Here is a 21464-nt window from a genome sequence, read left to right on the forward strand (position 1 = left end):
TGTCGCTTCCCGTTCTGTTTTTTTCAGGTTCATGCAAATACTGTAAATAATTAGGGTGTTTCATTTTAATTTTTTATTTAACTATTTCATTTCATCCCAGCACAGAAGAAAACACATTTTTCCAGTTCATTGAATAGCCCTCTGACTACTGTACACATTTGTTTACATCTCTACGGAAATATAATGCTGAAGAGAAACATGAAATTATTGCCTCTCGACCCCCAACTTCTCACCCTGAACTTAATTTGGTACGTTCATGTAGAATTGATAAACCATTTGAAAACAAAGTGTTTTTGGATTCAGGCAGACTATGTTTGGATGACTGGAATGTACAATAACGAAATACTTAAAGGGACAGTTCACCCCTAATTCAAAAATACCTCATGTAACTGCTCACAATGTGGATAATCTTGAATTACTCCGTCATTTTTAGTTTTTATAATTTATTTTTTCACCAAAAGCGGAGTGCCCTACAGTCCCATTGTATTGGAGAGAATGCAGACGAAGCAACTCGCAGCAAAGCACTCTGGACTGATAAGTAGCTCCACAGATAAGAGGACAAATATGTATTTTTTGGGTGAACTGTCCCTTTAACATCGATAGAATGCCTTTTATACTAGCAAGTAAATTTCAGATTTAAACAGTTACACGCATGTGGCTAAATTAATGCATGTATGATTTATGATGCACAAATCCAAACGATTAAACATTTTGATAAAAGCTACAGAGTGACATAAATATACACCTTCTTTAGGAGTATCACCCCAAAATGAGAAATAAATACCCAGCCTAGTCTGAAATCTAAGGCACACATCTCTGAAAGATGCTGCTTCTCTCCAGTGTGTACACATCTGGCTGAACTGCTGTGAGGAGGAATGTGCAGATGTGATAAACACTGATGTCGCTCCTTATGGAGAAGGAAACTAAACACCAGCCTTGAGAGTGACTTGACATTAGAACCCGGATCTGCTAACTGCATAGCTGAAAAAGCAGAAGAGTATCGGAGTCATTTAAGGTTACAAATTGTACATCGTCAGTAGATATCAGTCCAACAGATGCTGTTCTCATACTGCACAGAACAACAATAAGATGTCATGCCTACGTCTCCCACAGAGAACATGTGGTCATAATAAAACTGTGTCTTTATCTTTATGCTTTCAACCCACATTCGCTCTGTAGCGCTTGTTCCTTGGTTAGTTAATATTCAGCATGCACTGAATATCATTTCTGATCTTAGCTGTGTCGGACACAAGTTAATTTATCAAACGACTGATATCGAATTCTGACTGGAACCACCAAGCTCAGTTCTGGAATCGTGAGCCCGTCCTGAGCAAACTCACGTGAAGGGAAACACTCGCCTGTAGCCTTACATAACATTGTACATTGGACCCTATTTATCAATGCGCTAAAGTGAAAGGTCCATAGAGTCCCGCTGTCCGCCTGTTGTACAATGCAAATGGTTAGTGGTGGTACAAAAGTAAATCTGCATAGCAAAACGTTCTGGAGAGAAAAAAAAATATATTCCTTATCCTGTCACTCAAAACGTACAGATCATTTACAGCACAGACCAGTGGAGCGACCGGGACTCAGTTCCGCTGTATTGCTTTGGGGCACATTCTGCAGCTTCCCGCCTTTTGTGTACTCAGTTCGTGTGCAGTGTTTTTGCATAGAATCCAGGAGTTGTAGTGGCGCGGTGGCGCATGCAGCGGGGGAGCAAACGGGCAGGCGGGTCAGATGTATTTGTTGGCCAGATTCTGAACATCGTTCTTAGTGAACTCGGAGCTCTGCACGGCAGACAGATGCTCAAACAGCTGGGTCATGTGGCGACGCTCGTCCTTCTCCAGCAGCATCAACACAACCTGGAGAAAACACAGCATCATGTATCAGCTGCTGGGGATAATGTGGACTTACAAATCAAATATAAAAGGCATTTTTCCTTGAAATATCCTCAAAGTTTTTTTTTTGCGAATTTCCAAACCTATAAATAGTACGTAATATCCGTATCTTACCGAGAACCTGTCGGTGGTGTGCAGATGGTTGAGGTGTTGGTAGACCAGGTTGGGGTCTTTCTCCAGGAGGTGGGAGTCCAGCGACTGCATGACGAAGCCGATGGTGTTTCCATCCAGCTGGGTGCTCAGCAGCTGGGGGAGCGTCTCCGGGGTCGTGGAGGCCAGCAGGTCAGCGCAGGCCGCCGTGTCTCCACCGCAGCGAGCTGTGTTCAGAGCCTGGCCGAACTCGTAGGCGTTGGTCGGCCGGAGGTTGATGGCGGTGGCTCCTCTGTGACTGCCCCCTGAGTCGGGAGCGCTCGCCGTTTCCTCGTCGCCCTCAACCTTGAGAAAGATGAGAAGTGACTGACGCGGATTTACGACGGTAGATGTGAGAAAGAGTCGAAAAAGCTTTAAGGAAAGACGGCAACTTTATGTGCATACTGCATTTGTGTGAACACACCGACTTTAATGGAATGAGAGGCCAGAAGGAAGTAGGCAGGTGTTGTTAGGCCGAGAGCACATTCTGGCAAGCCTCAGTTAATTATTCCCACTCTTTATGAATCCTTAGAATTCACCTTCTTTTGAATAAATGATTTGGTTTTGATACAGTCATCTAGTCTGAGGTATACTGGCTTTTAATGCAGCACAGCACAGAGTAGATACTGCATTTAAGTCCTCATTTTGTGCGTACACAATGTTAGGTGTCTGGCAGCTGGAGCCTGTGAGGGCAAAGTTTCAACCATTTCTCTGCAGAGAGAGATAGAGATAACAAGCACTTCTAACTATGGCCACTAAACCAACCTCTCCACTCATATCACCTAATCCACATGTATCTACCTCTGTGATGGGGACAGTCTTTCTGGGTTTGGCCGGTGAAGCGTCGGCGTTGGCCAGACTCTGTCTGAGCAGCACTGTGACCTCCTCCAGCTCCTTCTCGGCCTCCTGCACGTTGGGATCCTGCTGCAGCACCTCCTGCAGGTCAGAGCTGCACGCCAGGTAGTCCTGGTGGAGGGACGGACAATATACAGCTTCATGAATGCAACCAATATGTGCAAGTGGCATTCATTAAATGATTTGCCCCTGGTTTTAAATGAACACATTTCTTCCTGGGCATTTCTCTTTGTCTTCACCTTGAGACCTTTATTAGCCAGGGCTCGTCTGTAGAAGGCCTTCTTATTGGTTGGCTCCACTCTCAGTGCTGCGTCACAGTCCTGCTTGGCCTCAGCAAACCTCTCCAGCTTCAAGTAACACAGGGCTCTGCAAACACACACACACACACACACACACACACACACACACACACACACACACACACACACACACATCGCTTGGGATTTTTATATTTGTCACCAGCAGCTAATTGGCTGCATGACTAAAAGCTATCATGAGTCTGTGACTCATCAGCTGTGAGTCAGATGTGATAATAAAGGCTGGAGGCATAGACTAGATGAGACACGAGATAGAATAGTTTTGCTTTCTTCATTAAAGGCAGGTTTTAAAAACATTTCTGATATTTTTGTTGACATTCTCATTACATCCTGACAGCAATCAATGAATCGAATGATCTGACAAAAAAGAAAGAAAGTGGTATCTGTGGCTGTCATAGGACTGTAGGTCCGGATCAGGACTCTGGTGGACCAGATGAGGAGGACTCGGTGTTAACATCATGATGCTTGCTGCTCAAACACGGTCAAAGTTGACAATGATTTTCCTCATGTTGAATTTTGAATGTAAAGATGTCGGCCATTGTTTTTGAATTGTTTTTGTTGCTGCTGTTTACATTCCTCCTGATTCAAATTCAAAACATGCTCGACAGGAATGTACCACTGTTCTTTTTGTTTGTCATGTGTTCGTTGTGTCACAAATGGGCTGCAACTGAGCTGCGTTGTGCGTCCCTGTGTTGCATAATAAATGATCCTTCAATCCTTGAATAAGCCCGTCCAATCATATCATCTGGCCTGACTGTAATAATTGGACGGGCTGACTACCTTCCCGCCTTCCTTGGCGTATTCTGCCTGTGCACTCTGATAGCTTGACAGCTGTCAGAACTAACGATAGTCTTGTTCGTCGTTTACGTCACATGATGATCATTTTGGGGGAGTGGCTTTGGAGGGAGGCCTGAAGGGAACGGGCTGTCAGTGTTGCCGACATGGCGACTTTCTCGCTAGATTTAGCAGCTTTCGGAGCTAGCGCTGGTAGCTACTTTCATTGGAAAAGAGTTGTGAACACTGGGCTGCTTTTGTTTAGGTTGGATATATATATGTTTTTTTAAATCTAGCATATTCTTGCTAGTTTCCCAAGATGATCAACCCTAGCTTTAAATGTGTTCAGTGTTTTCAGTCTCAGCGGATGTGTGTTTGCTCTGGTGTGGCTATACATACAATCTTTTCCACAGCAGAGCTCAACACATGAACACACAATAGGACACTGTTCTTGTCCGGGTTTCCTCTGTGACATGATCAACAATCGACCTACCATTGTGAATGAGAAAGGTCGTCAGCCCTGCCTGCTGCATGCACACTATCTCTTTAGGTGAGGATAATATGATAGTGGTTATGAATGGAGTCGTGATGAACTGCGCTGAAGCAGGCAGCTCTGCCGTTCTGTTCCGACTTACTCAACAATACACGCTGATTTACTACCGGGGGTAATTCATCAGTCTGTTTGTATTTATCCAAAAGTAACATGTCGATTTTTCTGGGTGTGTTCTGACATTCCTGCTTTATTAGGAAATAAACTGCGCGAGTATGAGGAACAGAAAGTGGAAGGGACCATGGCGGTGTCTGAGCTTGTTCATGCGGAGGCGGGACAGAGCCTCTAACCTGTTGGTGTAGATAGCACACTCTTCCGGCTTTAGCTTAAGGCATACGGTGTACTTTCCCAGTGCGTCCTGGTATTGGCCCTTCTTCACAAACTCATTCCCCTCTTGCTTCAACGCCGTGAATTGGATTTCTGCTTTCCTCTCTGGAACACAAAGTAAAGTGGTGGTTACTCACATGAAGAGCAATTCAATTCTCCTTTCTGTTGAAGCACTGAATCCACATTGACACTTGCAATACATGTCAATTGACCTCCCTTTTACTTCTAGGAAAAGCTAACACAAGGGAAAATGCCAGTCTTATCTGCTATGAAGCTTGAGGGTTAAACCCTTAGAATGAATGCTGTGCTAGCTAGATGTGATGCATGAGAGTCAGCAATCAGGCACGGTGTGGACTAAGGACTAATCGATCCGCCTCTTCTGGGAGGAATAAGTGTGCCAGCAGGTCTATTCTTCCATTAGTTTAAAAATAACCGGAAATAGGACAAAGTGCTTGGTCAGTGAGCAGAGGTGACACGTCCACTTCTAAAAAAGATGAGGTCTTTAACATTCTCCTCCAGCCTCACCGCAGAGTGAACGACAAAGTGACACAAGCTGAATTTTGGTGGTCAAAAAGTGTCTATTCTCTTCTGTTCCTCTATCTCGATGTGAAGCAGAAGAACAACTCAGATCCTTAAGCTGAGCAAACCACCACCTAAGTAAAAGTATGCTATTTATTTTGAGCAAAATAAAGCAAATTAAATTGTCGAACTGTTTCATAACTGGACAATGATTATTGCTTTATGTGTCCTTAGTATTTTACTGTTGTAGTTGGTCGAGGTGGAGCTCAACAATAATTTCATACACTGTTATACAGCAGTCAAATCTACAACAAGGCATCATATTCTCTAAGATCAAAGTGTGTTTTATATGAAAAATGTAATTTGCAATGTGACTGATGTCAAGCAAACATCTTTCACTACTTTAAAGGGACAGTTTGGATTTTTTGAAGCGGGGTTGTATGAGGTTCTTATCCACAGTCAGTGTATTTACTACAGTAATACAGTAGAAAAAAACTAAAAAATCATTTAGAATATTTTCACTGCTTTACTTTGCTGTCCGACTGCCCGTTCCCGTTATTGTTTTTTTAGGTGGGCCTTTCTTTTACGTGTTAGTTTTGCTGCTGCCCTCGTCCACAGCCAATACATTGCTTTAATCATGTGCTGGTACTCCTGTCTTTTCTACCAAACTGGGGGCGTGCCAACCACCATCTACTGAAGCTAAAGCACTGACTGTGGATAAGAACCTCATAAGAACTAATTCAACAAATCCGAACTGTCCCTTTAAGGCTTCTCACACTGTCATTTCCCAGCTCAGGGAGAAATATGGGCTTCAGAAACCCATATTTAATGTCCCACTATTAATCCAGATGTTATAATAAGTTCAAGGTTACAAGGTTTACAAGGGAGCCTCAAAACACTGTCAGCATGTGACTTGTCGAGACTTTGTGACACAAAAAATATTCCACAGAATTCACACCAGTAAGTGTAAAATCCTGTGTTTTGGGGGATAAAACTCAACAGTCGTGGTTCAGACTTTTCTTTTTTTTTTAAACAGACCTGCTCGAGCCTGGAGGACCTCTGCGCTCGGCGGCTCCTCTCTGCGGTGCTGCTGAGCTGACAGGGGGACCCGGGGAATGTCCGGAAGGTTCTCCCTCCACTCTGTGCCGTCCTGCTCGATCAGCAGCCGGGTGATCCTGGAGGACGATCAGTCAATACATGGATGTTACACGGGCACATGAGTGGAATACAGTCACAAACACAGATATTAAAAAGGCTCACAGCATGCTTTTTTTCTTTTCTGTTTCAAGCATCTTATTGTTAAATCTTGTAGATATATATGGAGTTTCTCCAATTGCATAACAGCGTGAGGACGTTGCCCTCTGAGAGCCATAATTAGCCATTAGCTGGAGCTGCTTTTGAACACCAGCTAAACCTGTTAGCCACTAAGTAGACTTTGTGTGTTAGCGCATAGAAAATAATTCAAAATATGAGTATAATATTAAATAAGGCAGTGATAACATATCCAAAACACCTAATGATGTAGTGCGCCACCCAAAATTAAAAATGGATAGCAGGGACACTTTCGTCATAGATCTCAGTCAATAGCTGCCATGGTCACTGTAATATTCAGTAAGATTCTGGGTTTATGGAGCCAATGAGACCATTCCATGTGAATAGGGATGTTAAACATCACTCCGTCCGTTTCTGCGTGTCAGCACAGAGCACACTCTGCGGCCTCTCAGCTCAAGTGCGAGGGGAAGGCTAATACCTGTTGACGCTGTCGTGCGCCGCCGGCACGCCGGAGTCTATCTGCAGGACGGTCTTGTAATCCACGTAGGCCTTCCGGTAGCGCTCCAGGGACTCATAAGCCATGGCCCGGCGCAGGATAGGCTTGAGGGAGAATGGCTGCAGCTCCAGGGCTCTGGTTGGTATAAATAGATGTGATGAGACAGGAGCAAAGGATCAAGTCTGCTGCTTTTGCTACAGATGCGACTGTCTGAGAGTACTGTGACAGATTTCAAATCGGAAGTGTTCTTGTGCTTATTAAGTATAGAGTACTCATGTATTGGTGTACTGTTGTGTATGTGTGAGTAAACTGTTACAAAACTAAATTTTCCTGTTTGCCCTTGAAGCTGAATCTTAAGCAAACATGCAGCGTATTGAAAGGCTTTCACATGGGAGATTCCCTCAAGTTATCCTGAGTTCACTACTTATACAACTTCTAAAGAGATCAATGGCAATCCCTTACAACAGACCTCAGTGCAAATACCCTCATAAAAAAATAGTGATCTGCTAGTTTGGTATGTTAAAGGATGTTAAATGACTGCAAAACACATTGGGAAGTTGTGCTGGATTCTCATGGCACCCAGTGTCAATTTAAAACATTTGGATTGACACGCACAACTAACATTACTTCCCACTCCACGTATTCACACAGTATTACGAGATCAGTGAGTAAAGTCTCTCACCTCGTGCAGTCCTGTATGCACTCTTGACTGTTGCCATCTTTAAGGTAGCAAGCTGCTCTGTTAGAGTACAGAGTACATAAATCCTCCGGACTATCAATCCCTGTGTAAAAAAAGAGACACGACACAGAAACATTATGTAGTTTACCGATCCATACTGTGGAACAGAATGTCTGCAAAAGGGGCACATATTTAAATAGGCTTTAAAGAACCACATGGCTGTTTTAAGTGTGGTTCTAAAAAGCCTGGGTGTGTTATGAATCATTTATAATGTTCAGAGGCTGACTCAATCAGTTTGATGTGTTCTGACCTGACACAGAAACATGAGCGTACTGCTAAACAAACACATGGATTTGAAGGTTTAGTATCTGCTATGTAGTCAGTATCTCATCACACTTTGCTGCTGTATACAGTATATATATATATATATATAGTGTGTGTGTGTGTTGGATAATGGAATCCTGTCATGACTAAATGAAGAACTTTAGCATTAGAAGAGAAACTTTAATGGTGAGATACTAACCTAAAATGTCTCTTCTATGGCAGACTAATGAACGCAAGATCATTTTTAAAGCTGCATTCACACACACACACACACACACATTTATGTGGCAACAATTCTATGTCTTCACACGCTCACCGTTCTTCTTGTTTGAGTAACTTGCATGTTTCTAGCCACGCTTGTAATCTGAGGTGTGAGGCTGGATGTAACAAAACTCTTTGTTGGGACGTTAAACAGGCAGCAGGCCTAATACATCCTAATATACCGGCTGTTTTACCGCAGTAGCACAATAAGCTCCAGGGCTGACAAGGTGAAGATGAAAAGCTCATCAAACACCTTTCAGGACGTTCTTCTCCTCACACTTGCTCACACAGACTGCACACAGTGTTTTTCGCTACTCTCTCCAGTTTTCACCATCACTATCACTGACGCAGGCAAATCACGCTTATACTGTGACAAGAGCAGCATCCTTCTGCATCACTAAATACGGTCAGCTTAGCGTGCCACCTCATCAGATGAAATCAGATTATGAATGATGACACGTGAGGCAGGGCTGGTGATGTCCCAGCGACTGCTCCCTCTGTGAGGTTACTGTGACAGTGAAGCATGGACGTTAGTATGATAGAGGTACAAAATGGGGCATCTGTTTACCAACCTAAACCAGCTCAGAGACCCTGTAAAAGACCGATTGAATGTATATATTATTGAGTTATGTCCCTTTTTGTCAGACCACCACATGTTTAAAGGGCTTCATAGAATCTATCCTTATCTCTGCTCTCAGCTCTATTCTGTCTGCATTACATGTAGCCCACATGGGACGGATGACGAACCTTGGACCATGTCCAGTTACTTTCCACATCCGGCAGCACAGTGGGGCTAGTGGAGTACATTATAGCGGCCCACAAATAGACAGAGAGAGTATGCTCGATGGTGGGTGAGCCTGACGGGCGGCAGTTTCTCTTCCTCCATCAATCTCTGACTTTCTCCCTCTCTCTCTGTGAGAATTATAGCTTGCGGTCCTACAGATTCAATTTCACAGAGAGTGGTTAGCGCTCATGTGACCTGGACAGACCTGAGCTGAGAGGCTTAGCACCAGAATGAGGCTGAAACAGAAACACTGTCCGTATTCGCCACACGGGACAGACACATTTTGACGCATCGGTGCAAAATCACTGAACACACAAACAAACGGCCCGACCTTTTGACTCCTGAACTGTAAAATCTCTCTCTCTATATATATATATATATATAAATAAATATATCCTGCACTGGGATAAAGCAACAATAACTAAATGGATGCACAAGCCTTATAATTGCAAGGTCATGACCTTTGATTTACGATGGCATCGGCCAGTTATAGGAGCATTGGAGATTACACCCCATACAGAAATATGCATTCATATATGGGTGAGACTGGTGATGAAACATCAACCCGTTGAGCTATGGAGCAGTTGTTTATAACACACTGCTGTCAGTGGAAGTGATCCTGACATGGAGGAACAGAATAAACTTCCCTCCAATTTAATAATATACACCAAACTAAATTGTACACACCATGTGACTGATCTGCCAACCACCTTGGACTCTAATAACAAGAACAGCAGCAACCATGAGGACTCGTCCACCCTACCTGATTCTGTGTAGCCCTGAATGGCTTGTGAGTATTTCTCCTGTGCATCGGCAAATTGTCCGTTTTTAAACAGCAGGTTCCCTTCATTCTTTAGCCGGGCCAGAGGTGGGGGCAGGGCTCCGCACGGGGCATCAAGGTTGACAGATTCCCCTGCATTTCCTCCCACCGGAGTTTCTCTACCGCCGCTGCTCTGATCAGCCGGGACTGAAGCTGTCGAGCCCCTCTTGCTCGTTCCATTGGCTGCCTTTTCCTTTGGCTCCTGCGGGACTTTGTACTTGTCAGAGCTGGCTCCTTTGCTCCTCCAGTGTCCATGGTGGGAGCTGTTGAACTCGCTGTGAGGACCCCCGTCACCTCTGCCGTGGGGCTTCTTTTGAGCGTTACCCATGTCTCCCCGTTCGCCAGGAGCAGCTGAGCTCTCCTCCCCTCCCACAGCCTGGCTGGGTTCAACCGGATGAGCTAGAAGGGAGAGGGAGGGGAGGGAGAGGCAGAGGCAGAGGCAGAGAAGAGGGGGAAACACACCCACAGGAAGGAGTCAGCGGTTACATCACAGTGGGGGAGGGTTGGACACACATGACATAGAGCCACTTCAAAGAGGGAGTTCCAGGAAGCAGCCACTCTCAACAGTGAATTCTGAAAGCGCTGGGTGGGGGTAGGGCAGATAACACACACGCATAGACAGTATGTCATGTTACCCTGATGGCCAAGGGGTGTTTCTTCTTTCTATATAGCACAGACAAACAGAAGGGTTTGGGATGAAAATGACTGCCCTACTATTATGAGAGTTGCTACAGATTCCTCAGGTCAGACGTTTTGTTTAAATCACAGGATTAGAGGGCAAATCCTTCGCCAGGCAGCTACAGTGAGGACTAAGTGGGCACACATATACAGATATACTACAGTCTAGTGTAAAAATACAGAATACTTCACAAAATACTGGATATGGACAGTACACACAGTATTCAGCAAGTCTTTATACATTCAAATTTCAATGCTGAGTTCTGATCTCTAAGAAGTAGGGAAGCCATTATGGAATTGTTGATGGGGTATTTGAGAGCCTACAGTTTATCTTGTTTTTCCCATAACGTTTTGATGAAATTAAGTAATTTGATCATTTTAATTACTTAATTTGGTTATTAAAAATATGAATAACACATGTTCTGAGCTCATGAATAATTGTCAGAGTCACACCTTCTGTAAAATGTTCTGAGCAGGACATTTAACATTTGGAAAGTTCACTTTGGTGGAAAAAACTAGGTAATTACGACACTGCTCGTAAACTAAATAAAAAAATGATATTTGACTTATTGGTTTTTAATAGTATCATTGGTCAGCCTCTACTGTGAAATTAAGCAAATGTGATCCACCATAGAGCTATAGATCTACTGCAATAGGTATATGGTTGGTAGTTTATTTATACATTTTAGATCAGTAGTAATACATTGTGAATAAGGGGTTGTTTGTTTATGCACAGCCTTAATACAATAATATGCTGCAGAATGCTGCTTTATACACGACACATAACGGATGCTGATTTAAAAAGCTCTTAAAATCTAATTAAACTGTCCATGATGTTAAATAGTGTTAAATATAGCTGAAAATACACCACAAACAGATTTCTGGAGGGATTCAGGGAATTTAAACGGTCACTGGCTTCTGTCTCTGTGTCTGTGTGTAAATCAAGGATTCATAAATTTGGAATATGGAGGTCCAAATAATCTCACCGGTCTGCTCTGCTTTTGTCTCATCGTTATTGCAGTCATCATCTTCCTCTTCTACTTCTTGAATGAGGATCTTCTTGCCTTTGCGTTGCAGCTCAGGTTGACATTCCTTCATCTTCTTCTCAGTTTCAGACAGAAGTTGCTAAACCACAAATAATTCACAAATTAGAATTTGTCAACAGTAGGAACCCAAGTTCTGTTCAGTAAGTCAGCAAAGGTGACGCATACCGACACCACAATCACCCATCTACCTCTCAGCTATAGAGAATTTCTTGTGTTGCAATGTCGGATCATGTAAGGATCATCTTCTCCCTATTCACCTACAGTACATTAAAACCACTAATACATAATTAATGGGCATATCAACAATGTCTCTATGAGTGACGACTAAATAAAATGCACCCTGAGCTCATCATCTGCCTCAAAACAAGAGTAAAAGCTACACCACTGTCTGATTACAGTTATATAAGACTAGGTGTGATTATATTAATACCTTGCAGCAGCTGCAAGCTGTTTTTAAGTGCCTGATCGCACACAAATACAGTGACACCTAGTGGTCAAAAAGGGCTAGAGGCATTATTTCACCTACAGTGGCTGCAGCATTCTGTGGCTCTTCCCTCAGCACCACTCTCAGGTCCTCAGCAGCCATTCGGAAGTTGCCCATGTGGTTATAAACAGTGGCACGACGTAGCAGGGCTGGTGGGAAAAAATACATCACGTACAGTATTGACGTTACAGACACTGAAGCCACTGTTAACTCCTGTGCTGTAAAGTTGTGAATGTAGTATCAGAAAACATACAGAAAATTCACAAAAATACTTTTGAGGGAGTGGGAAACATTAATTCGATGCTTGCATTACAGTCACATTTCTGTTGACATTAAAGCACTGCTGTACAAAAAAAGGGGCTTCACCTTTCATATTGCCTGGTTCCAGCTCGAGGACCCTCAGACAGTCGCTCATGGCATTGTGCCAGTGCTTGAGCTTGATCTCTGCCTGAGCTCTGTTATTGTACGCAGCCACAGTTGGTTTAATGGAAAGGCTCCTGTAATGGAAGGCCAAAAACAAACCTTAATTCATAATGAGGATAATGAACACACACTTAGAGGCACAGTAAATGGGAATGGAATCAGACTTAAATCATTAAAGAAGTCTAATTAAATACCAGGAAACATATTATAATCCCCTTAGGAGCTGTGGAATGCTCGCTATATTAATTGAGTTGTTTTAAGAGCCTGACCTGGAATAGTATGCAACAGCCTCCTCATAATCCTTTGCTCTGAAAGCTTCATTGCCTTTGTCCTTTTCGCGATTTGCCAGAGGAAGCTTCTCCTGTTCTGTCAGCACTGGATGTATTGTAGAGACGACACATTTGAGACACAAACACACACTACTTAAGTATTGCTATGAGCTATGAGCTGCTACACATAATACATTACTTGTAGCATCCACTTTAGTCTTGATTTTGGGGTGTCCTGTTTTTATCATGACAGCTGGATCCTTTTTGACCAAATTCCCGTCGATTCTTTCACATTCTTTTTCAGCATCGAACCTGGGAATAGAGCAAAAGATATTTGGGTAAAGGAAGATCCTCTGCTGCTCTAGAGCAGCATAACCTGTTTAACTGTGGATCATTTGGAATGAAAGATGCTGAGCTTTGTTTCTTTACAAAGTGAAATGCATGGAAGCTTTTAGGAACAGAGCCTGCAGCTGCTGTAACAGTGTGTTTTTTCTTCTGGATGTAGAAGACAAATATAGAGACAAAATGACTCACTTGTCCCATTCTCGATAATCTCGCGGGAGAGTGCGTTTTGAAGAATTCCTCCTATCTTTTGGAACTGAAGTCTGTGGTGACATAAGACTCAATTTGAGTATTTTCCTAGTGTGCATAAATGTGCATGTTACATCATTGGAGACCCTTTTTACCTGACTAAGAGGAACGGAGCAATTGGAACCTCTTATAGGTGGTATATTTATATTGTGTAAATCATCAAACACTGACTGCTGTTTTAGTGAAGTCTCCGTCTTTTTGGTTTCTTCTTGCCACGTCTGTAAGTAACAAAGTATTTGATATCAAAATGACTCATTAATCAGGAATGATTTCAAAAAAAGAAGTAAATCTAAGATGTGTTGCATGCCTTCAACTCTTCAACAATTTGGCTCCACTCATCATTGGAGAGGCTGGCTGCTGTGGCCACAGGGGTTTCCTTCCTGAGAGCCCGGCTCCTGGGGTCCAGTTTCTCCAAGTGACTCTCACAGAACTCAATCAGATGAGGATAAATGCCCTCGTCGCCGGACCTGAACACAAAGTATAACGTTATTTTCTGAAAACCTAAATTCCTAGCTAAATGTTACTGTGTCACGCTGTGCTCTTTTTGTGTTGGTGCTAGGCCTATGTAATCTATTTACAATACTGTATGTTCATTTTCTCTCCACTAAGAATGATCTTAGTGGAGAAAAGCTCACCAGCAATATAAAATAGAATATTTGATTAACATACAAAATCAATTTCTATCTTCTTCACACCCTGAAGCTCAGTTATGTGACTCTTACTTAAGTACTCTCCAGATCATCTCCAGGTATTTTACGTCTTTGCATTTTTCAATGTAGCCATAGTCCAGGTGCTCCACAGGGACGTTTCCGCCGTAGTCAGCGGCGGCGGACTGGTTTCGATAGAAAGTCTCATCTTCGCTCATACCTGAGGAGAATAACGTCATCCGTTTAACGTTACTCAGTTATTCTGTCAAACAAGGTGGTTTTGTTTATAGCAGACTGCTTCACTGAAGTTAGCTAACGCAAAATGAACCTAGCCTATGTTAGCTCAGTACATTTAGATAGCGTTGAGCTAAAGCTCTACTGCAACATGTGATGAAATAACGTGTTATTCCAATTTTTGGAATTACCGATAAATCAAGACAACACTTTCATTAAGAAAATGTCGGTGTTCCTCGTAGATTCTAAACGTAATGTTAACTTATCTTAATGCTATTAAAGCTAAATGAATAGCTTTACCTGCTGCTTGTTTGGCCACTTTGACTAAACTTTCGACTGTTACTATGGTAACCACACGCGGAAGGAAGTTGCACTCCGAAGCGGAAACACGTGACACAGTCCATAGTTGGCTCCAAATTTGAAAATGCGGCTGGTAGGTGATGAACATGTAGCAAGCAAACAGCGACGAGGGGCACAAGCTGAGGCCTAGAACTGAGCCGGAGGAAAACGACCTGTGCATTAGCCACGTTTTGTGAATAGGTAAGCATTTTTGTGTAATGCTAAATAATGCAATACACGACTATCTAGCTAGTTAGCGTCGTGTGTCTGGGAAGCCACTAACGTTACCTAGCAGTGGTTGTGGTTTTATGAGGCTAATGTAGCTAGTTAGTGATAACTTGTCAGTTTGTCACACAATGTTGAATGTAAGTTAGTGTTCACATTACTGGGTGTAACTTAACATTATTTACCAGCAAGGATAAACGGGTAATTTATTTGGACGGGTAGATTGAATTAATTAAGAACGAACCTAATGGCTCTTTGATATTGTGTGTTTATGCGTATGTTGAGTTTGTAACATTATCAACGTGGTCGACATTACACAGACAAATGTAACGATACACAACATTTGCGGTATATCAATCCCCTATGCACGAGTTAACTTGCAGTTAATTGACACAGGCGTTTTCACGTCATGCTAATTGCTCTAACAGAGATGTCTGGGACTTGAGGGAGTCATAACACGTTTCGTTTTTATGTAAGATTAAGATTTTTCTAAGTTAAGTCTTGAATGCTGTTAACTCTGAATTCTGCATCCATTTTCAAGTGTATTTTAACAAATGCACTTTCTTTGTGCAAGGTAGCCTTGTTTATTTTTTTGTCCTCTGGTCAGGGCACGCAGAACGAGTGCAATTACCAACCGCTATTTATTGGACGTTATCAGATGTTAAAGTAAGAGGAAATAAAGTGGCACACTCCACTCTTGACCCTTGTCTGAGCTATCGGCGGTGTACAGCCAGTCGGGCTCAGCTGTTGGTTTTGGCGGCTACAGCTCACTTTATAGCGGCATCACAGAGAGCACGCGACGGGGGATTTAAATCTAAAACACGCCCTCGCGTAGCAACGCTGATGAAACAGCTGCGAATGTTTGGTGTTGAACTAGCTGACAGTCTTTGACAATTTGTGTTTAATAAACATAGAGTGTAAACGCTGAACACGACATGGATACTTTCGACGTATTTCTTTTTTAAAATCACTTATCACAATGTGAGTCCAACATGACAACATCTAATTAAAACACGGTAAGACCTTGCAAACACAGGCAACGTGTCAGCTAGCTTTAATAAACTAGTCAGTTACCAGACAAGCACAGTTTAATGCTGCTCAGTTGTCTTTGGGTTCACTCACTACTTTTTTGTTGTGTGCAGGTCAGTTGACATCTACTTGTGGAATACGGTGTATTGGACACAGTGCACACAAAAATGCAGTGCACTCCTGAATCAAACGTCTACCTCGAGAGCTGCAAAGGCCAGCACTGTTATGACTGCTCCGACAGCGGATACTCAGGTTTATTCCACAGCCCACAGAGCATCTGTGGAGTGGACTCCTGTCGCTCTTTGTCTCCAGTAGAATTCAGTGAAACGCCTAAAGAGAACATCTGGCTTTCTATCACACCCAAGGAGAGGACCAGAGAACCGGTTGTATATTTGGGCAAAGACCACAGAGGTATCCAGCGGCCTCAAGGGGTCAGCTGGTGTGAAACTCCTAAAGTGTACAAAAGAGATGCCCCGCTGCGACACAGACTTCTCATGTGCAAACCCGCCACAGATGTCAAAGCTGACGACACAAGATCACCGTGCGCCAGAAGGACTGAATCTTCCATCAGTGTCGGGTCTGACCACTGGCTCAATGCATCGTTTGACTCTCTAGAAGCTTTAAAATTGGAGCAGGACCTGCAGCTATCTGGTAGGAAACGCCGCCTCCTCTTCACGCAGATGAGGACCTCGACACTTGAAGATGGCAAACTACACTCTGGTTACCTTCCAAGTTTCGAGAGAAGAGCGTCTTTCTCTGATGCAGATTACAATGAGAGCATTTCTGCCTCTGATCAAATTGATATTGAGACTCCATGCTTTATCAAATCCCTGCCTGCTCCATCTCAGGAAACCTCTCAATCACCAGTCAGTGGTGTGACGAATAACCAGTATGACAGCTCAAGTGTCTTGTACACACCATCATCCTCGCACACACCCAAATATATCAGGTACATGCTTTTTTTGACACTTTCTAAATTTGGTACATTTTCCCTGCTGACAAAAGAAATGTTATATCTATCTATCATATATATCTCTCAAAACATGTTGTTCTACTAACCACCTTCTAACCCTGGAACAGGTCTGAGTGTGAAGACAGTGGTTTTAGTTCCTTGGCCCTTGATAAATCCCAAGACTCCTCAGTGGGCCATGACGGCTCATTCCTGGAGCTGCTCCTCTCAGCCTCCAGAAACTGTGAAACCCCAAATCTCACAGAGGCAAAGCGGCGCTCCCGTTTGCAGCGTCAACATAAGCTTTCAACGCTTAAAGAAGGGGGCTCTCAGTCCGAGGAAGACCCAGCAGAGAGAAAGCACGGACATGTTCGTCAAAGCCACAGCCTTTCGACAGAAGATGAGGTTTTTGATCGCAGTGCCACCCCTCGCAGTGCCCTTTCTACTAAATGTAGTAATAGCATGACATCTGATAGTTTGGCCTCTGTGAGACAAGACGATGCTACCTCACTAAGATCAACTACAGCCAGGCCAGAATACTTGACGCCCCTTAACACAGCTCCTGTTAATCCGGATGTGACTCCTCTCTGGACAACCCCCGTCAATCTCTCTCTGACTCCAGCTCTACAGCTGATACATGCTATATGCCAACTGAAAGCCCACATGTCTGTTGGCCAAAGTCCAAGCCTAAAGGAGCAGCTGAAGTCCACCGCAGCGCTGGCTGAGACCCCTGTGACGTTCAGGACCACCATGCCGCTGGCAGGGCTGATCGGCAGGAAGATGGGCCTGAGGAAGGTGGACATACTCACAGAGCTGAGGAAGAGGAACCTCAGGCACATCCTGTCTGTCATCTTCAGCCGCCTGACCTCTGAGAGCATCTACATGTAAGGAGTTCATGTTTTCAACACATTTAGCTGTCGCTAGTCATATACAAAGTAAAATCGTGTTAGCTTTCATATTTTTGATGCATCTACTGTATTCCTGTTTTCTTCTCAAAGGTTAAGCCGTTTAATTCCCAGTTTGTCATTCATTAAACTGATTATGATGACTTGTGGTGGCAGCATTTAAGTTATAGATTAGTATATGAATGCATGCATACATACATGCATATAACTACAAAATCCTGTAGAATTCATACAGCATATCATGGATACTGAGCTTAGATCAAAGTACAGGACCCTTTTTGTACTTTAAATTAACTTAAAGCCTGATTGTTATTCAAAAAGCAAGGCTTTTACGGACATTCATTTACACAACCTTTATTTAATGTGCAATGAATGCTGGGAATATTGGTCTCATGCATGCAATTGTTTGTGTTGGGCAGGTGTGGTCAGGTGTGCAAGAGATGGAATGAAATCATCCAACAAGATAAGCGAGCTAGTTTTAAGAGAAGAAACTACCTGAGTGAAGTGGAGGCTGCTCTTGAGGTAAGAGGTCTGCCATATTGGCCACTATTGCTGATGACTGGCCAATATCAAATGGGTCTGATATCAATATCTGGACGTTACTCACGGTTCTGTGGCTTTCTGTTGTCTTTCTCAAACGGGTATTTTCTAAAAACATTGGCTATGGTACTGATGGTCAGCCTTTTAAAAAGTATATTTTAGAGACCAGTACAACAGCAGATTTCTCTCTGATTCAGTGTAAAGTAACATTTGAATTGTCAATATGGATATCAACCAACAGCGGCTAAAAGTTGAAATGAGTTAAGTTTGTGGTGATGTCTTACAGCTCGGTGGTGCCGTCCATGTCCCTGATGCAGAGACTAGACTCGCTCTGCCCAAGAGGTCGGCCCTCAAGACGGTTCAGGCCCAGTCTAGGACGTCCAGCTTCTGCACCCCACAGTCAGGAAACAGCACTTTAACCCCATCACAGCACAGCGCCTTGAAATCAGGCAGCAGCAGCAAACGAGATAAATTTCTGGAAGTGAGTTTGAAACTGATTACACTGGATTTGGTTAAATAGTTTATATGTAATATATGGATATATTATATATTAGTTTGCATTAATTGCTGTTTAGTGGAGGATGATTGGGGATCTAATTGATCTTACTGAAGGAACTTCTCTGGCAAAGTTTATATAAAACTTTTATTTTAAGTCATTTCAATTTTCTTTGCCAGGTTGCCCAGACCCTCTTCAACGATGAGTGCCTCAAGCCATGCCCTCGATGTCAGCATCCGGCGAGGTGTCACTCAGTGAAACAGGAGGGCGTGTGCAGCAGAGCCGACTGTGATTTCAGCTTTTGCACAGCCTGCTTGTGTGCTTTCCACGGCTCCAGAGAGTGTGGCAGCCAGTCTGTGGGCCGACGCAAGAAGGACATACTTCTGCCTGGAAGCATACAGAGCAAGCGAAACGTTAGGCGACTATGAGCAGAAAGTCAGCTGTGTTTTTGTTTATGCCGAGGTCACTTCAATTTTTTTATGTCTAATGGTGAACACGAGGCATAGCAACAAGGAAAGTGATATGTAGCTAGTACATGAGAGCAACTTTTGTACCTTTCAATGTGCCTTTTTGTACTGTATTTACTGTTTTTTCAACACAGTTCTTGTGTTTTTAATTATGAATGTATGTATGAAATCTCACCAGCAGAACAATGACTGAATTTTGCTGTTGATATATTTTTTTCCTTACACATTGATTAACTGTATATATGTTTTGGGACTTCCTCAGGAATTTTCAGCTTTTACCAATTTGTTTTCAGCGGTTTTAAAATAAATTAGATTTTTTTTTTTACCTGTCTCTTTTGTGAATGTTTTGGTCTTTTTTGGACTATTGTCTCTATTGTAATCTGTAGAAATGAATTGGTTTTAGAATTCTTCGTTTGACGGTGTTTGGTGCCATCTAGTGGTACGACCTTACCTTGTCTTAACTGCAATAACTGACTTTCTTTTATAACTGACTTTCTTTTACTACATGTAAGTGATTTTAGTAAAGTTAATCCTGTAAATACTTTGGAAAAAAGTCATTTGGAGTCTTAATTTGTAAGAAGAAACAAACTTTTATTTGTAACTTCCTGCTCTTCTCTAGTTAAACTTTTACCTCCCCCCCCCTGTTCAAAATGAGTCCACTTCCATAGCAACCTGCAGTGTGTCGGTAATTACACACACAGCTCTGTGGCTGGCCGAATGCTCAAATGTGAGTGTCTGGCTCGATTTTCTGGACAGACAGTTTGAAAATACTGTACAGTCATTTGCATTTTCAGAAGTGAACAATGAGTGGGCTCATTTCAACAGGTAAGAGCAGAACTTCTAATCATTGTACTTTGTGGAGCTGGTCTTGATTTGGTAAAAGTTTCACTCTGTTTTTAAGAGTTTCCTGATCTTACGGCTGACAACTTTGTGAGTATTAGTTTTGATTATTGACATTTCACAACTTCTGTAACAGCAGTCAAAATGTGTATATTTTGCCTCGTTCACTGGACACTCCTTAGAGAAATAATGGTTTATTCTTTGTCTCCATGCAGGAGAACTCTCTGGCATCCGATGATCTATTGGCTCAATACTTCAATGATTTCTTAACTTTGCCGGTAAAGTACTTCTGGTGTATAGATGTAGCATTTTTTATTTTTTAGACAAAACTCGTACACTTTGGTATACCGGTTTTAATTTCCCGTATGCTATTAATTTTTCACACACCGCCATACCGGTGCACAGCCGAAACAACTGCTGTCACTCTTCAACAGGCAGCTAAATATATTGTTGGCGGCGGCGGACTCAACGGTCCGAGCTACTTGTGTAGTGTATGGAGAGGGACCCCTAATCATGGTTATGACTTTATAACAATAACCCACAACTAACGCTCTTTAACAGGGCAAAACACCACACACAACCGTTTGTGACACACACAATTTGTAACACTAATAATTGTACATTTATAAAAATTACACCGCCGAACGGCATGCTGGGTAGAACTCGCTAGCTAGCCCAACAGTGTTAACAGCTGGGAGAGGTTCCGTAGCTCCAGTAACGTTACATTAACGAACAGAAAAGAGCGATGCAGGATGAACAAAGACAGACTGCCAAGCTGCTATCCCAACATTATAGGAACAAATAGCAAACCCTATAGTAAGCAAAGCCTTTATACATGACATTAAAATGTTTTTATATTCTATGTACTTATGACAGTAGAGTAAGCCTCTATAAACACATATTAAAAACAGTCAAGGAAAAAAAGAATACCGTGAAACCGCCAGAATCTTGAAAAATACCATGATACAAATGTGCGGTCATACCGCCCAGCACTACACCCTAGCGTCTTTTTTTCCAGTCTTTCCCAGAGACACCTCTGTTGTACAACCAGGAGACCGGGCAGTTTGAGGTAGTGGATGGAGCGGCTGAGTTTGTTTCCAGAAGAATCCGATCAGGTGTACACCGCAGCAGATCACAACTACTTACTGGTGACCCTGCAGCGCTGGCCAAAACCCCCCCAGTAGACAACCATTACCCTATCTGTGTAAGTATATACAGGTGCTGGTCATATAATTAGAATATCATCAAAAAGTTGATTTATTTCACTAATTCCATTCAAAAAGTGAAACTTGTCTATTAT

At 42.8% G+C, this 21464-nt stretch overlaps 2 protein-coding genes across 3 annotated transcripts; one reads left to right on the forward strand and one right to left on the reverse strand.

Annotated features, from left to right (window-relative positions):
* Positions 1-58: 58 nt before the first annotated feature.
* LOC142955164 (sperm-associated antigen 1A-like) lies at positions 59-14358 on the reverse strand. 2 transcript variants are annotated; one of them, XM_076096579.1, is made up of 19 exons: positions 14216-14358; positions 13801-13960; positions 13589-13711; positions 13437-13507; positions 13102-13214; positions 12903-13008; positions 12577-12707; positions 12253-12359; positions 11667-11805; positions 9946-10401; positions 7817-7916; positions 7117-7269; positions 6405-6541; positions 6051-6065; positions 4811-4952; positions 3119-3245; positions 2826-2990; positions 2010-2330; positions 59-1859 (listed from the first exon to the last, which is right to left on the reverse strand). In XM_076096579.1, the coding sequence occupies exons 1-19, from the start codon at positions 14356-14358 to the stop codon at positions 1731-1733; spliced, it is 2838 nt and encodes a 945-aa protein (XP_075952694.1). In that variant the 3' UTR covers positions 59-1730. The 2 variants fall into 2 exon arrangements, with proteins under 2 accessions (XP_075952694.1, XP_075952696.1); XM_076096581.1 differs by lacking the exons at positions 6051-6065; positions 11667-11805; positions 12253-12359; ... (5 more) ...; positions 13801-13960; positions 14216-14358 and having other exon boundaries at positions 9946-10437.
* A 1776-nt stretch (positions 14359-16134) lies between these two features.
* fbxo43 (F-box protein 43) lies at positions 16135-19649 on the forward strand. Its single transcript, XM_076096658.1, has 5 exons — positions 16135-16916; positions 17048-17800; positions 18241-18343; positions 18648-18842; positions 19037-19649. The coding sequence occupies exons 1-5, from the start codon at positions 16135-16137 to the stop codon at positions 19283-19285; spliced, it is 2082 nt and encodes a 693-aa protein (XP_075952773.1). The 3' UTR covers positions 19286-19649.
* Positions 19650-21464: the final 1815 nt, after the last annotated feature.

Source organism: Anarhichas minor, unplaced genomic scaffold (assembly GCF_050575085.1).
Source record: "Anarhichas minor isolate MPS153535 unplaced genomic scaffold, ASM5057508v1 ptg000022l, whole genome shotgun sequence".
In the NCBI taxonomy this organism is placed as follows: Eukaryota; Metazoa; Chordata; class Actinopteri; order Perciformes; family Anarhichadidae; genus Anarhichas; species Anarhichas minor.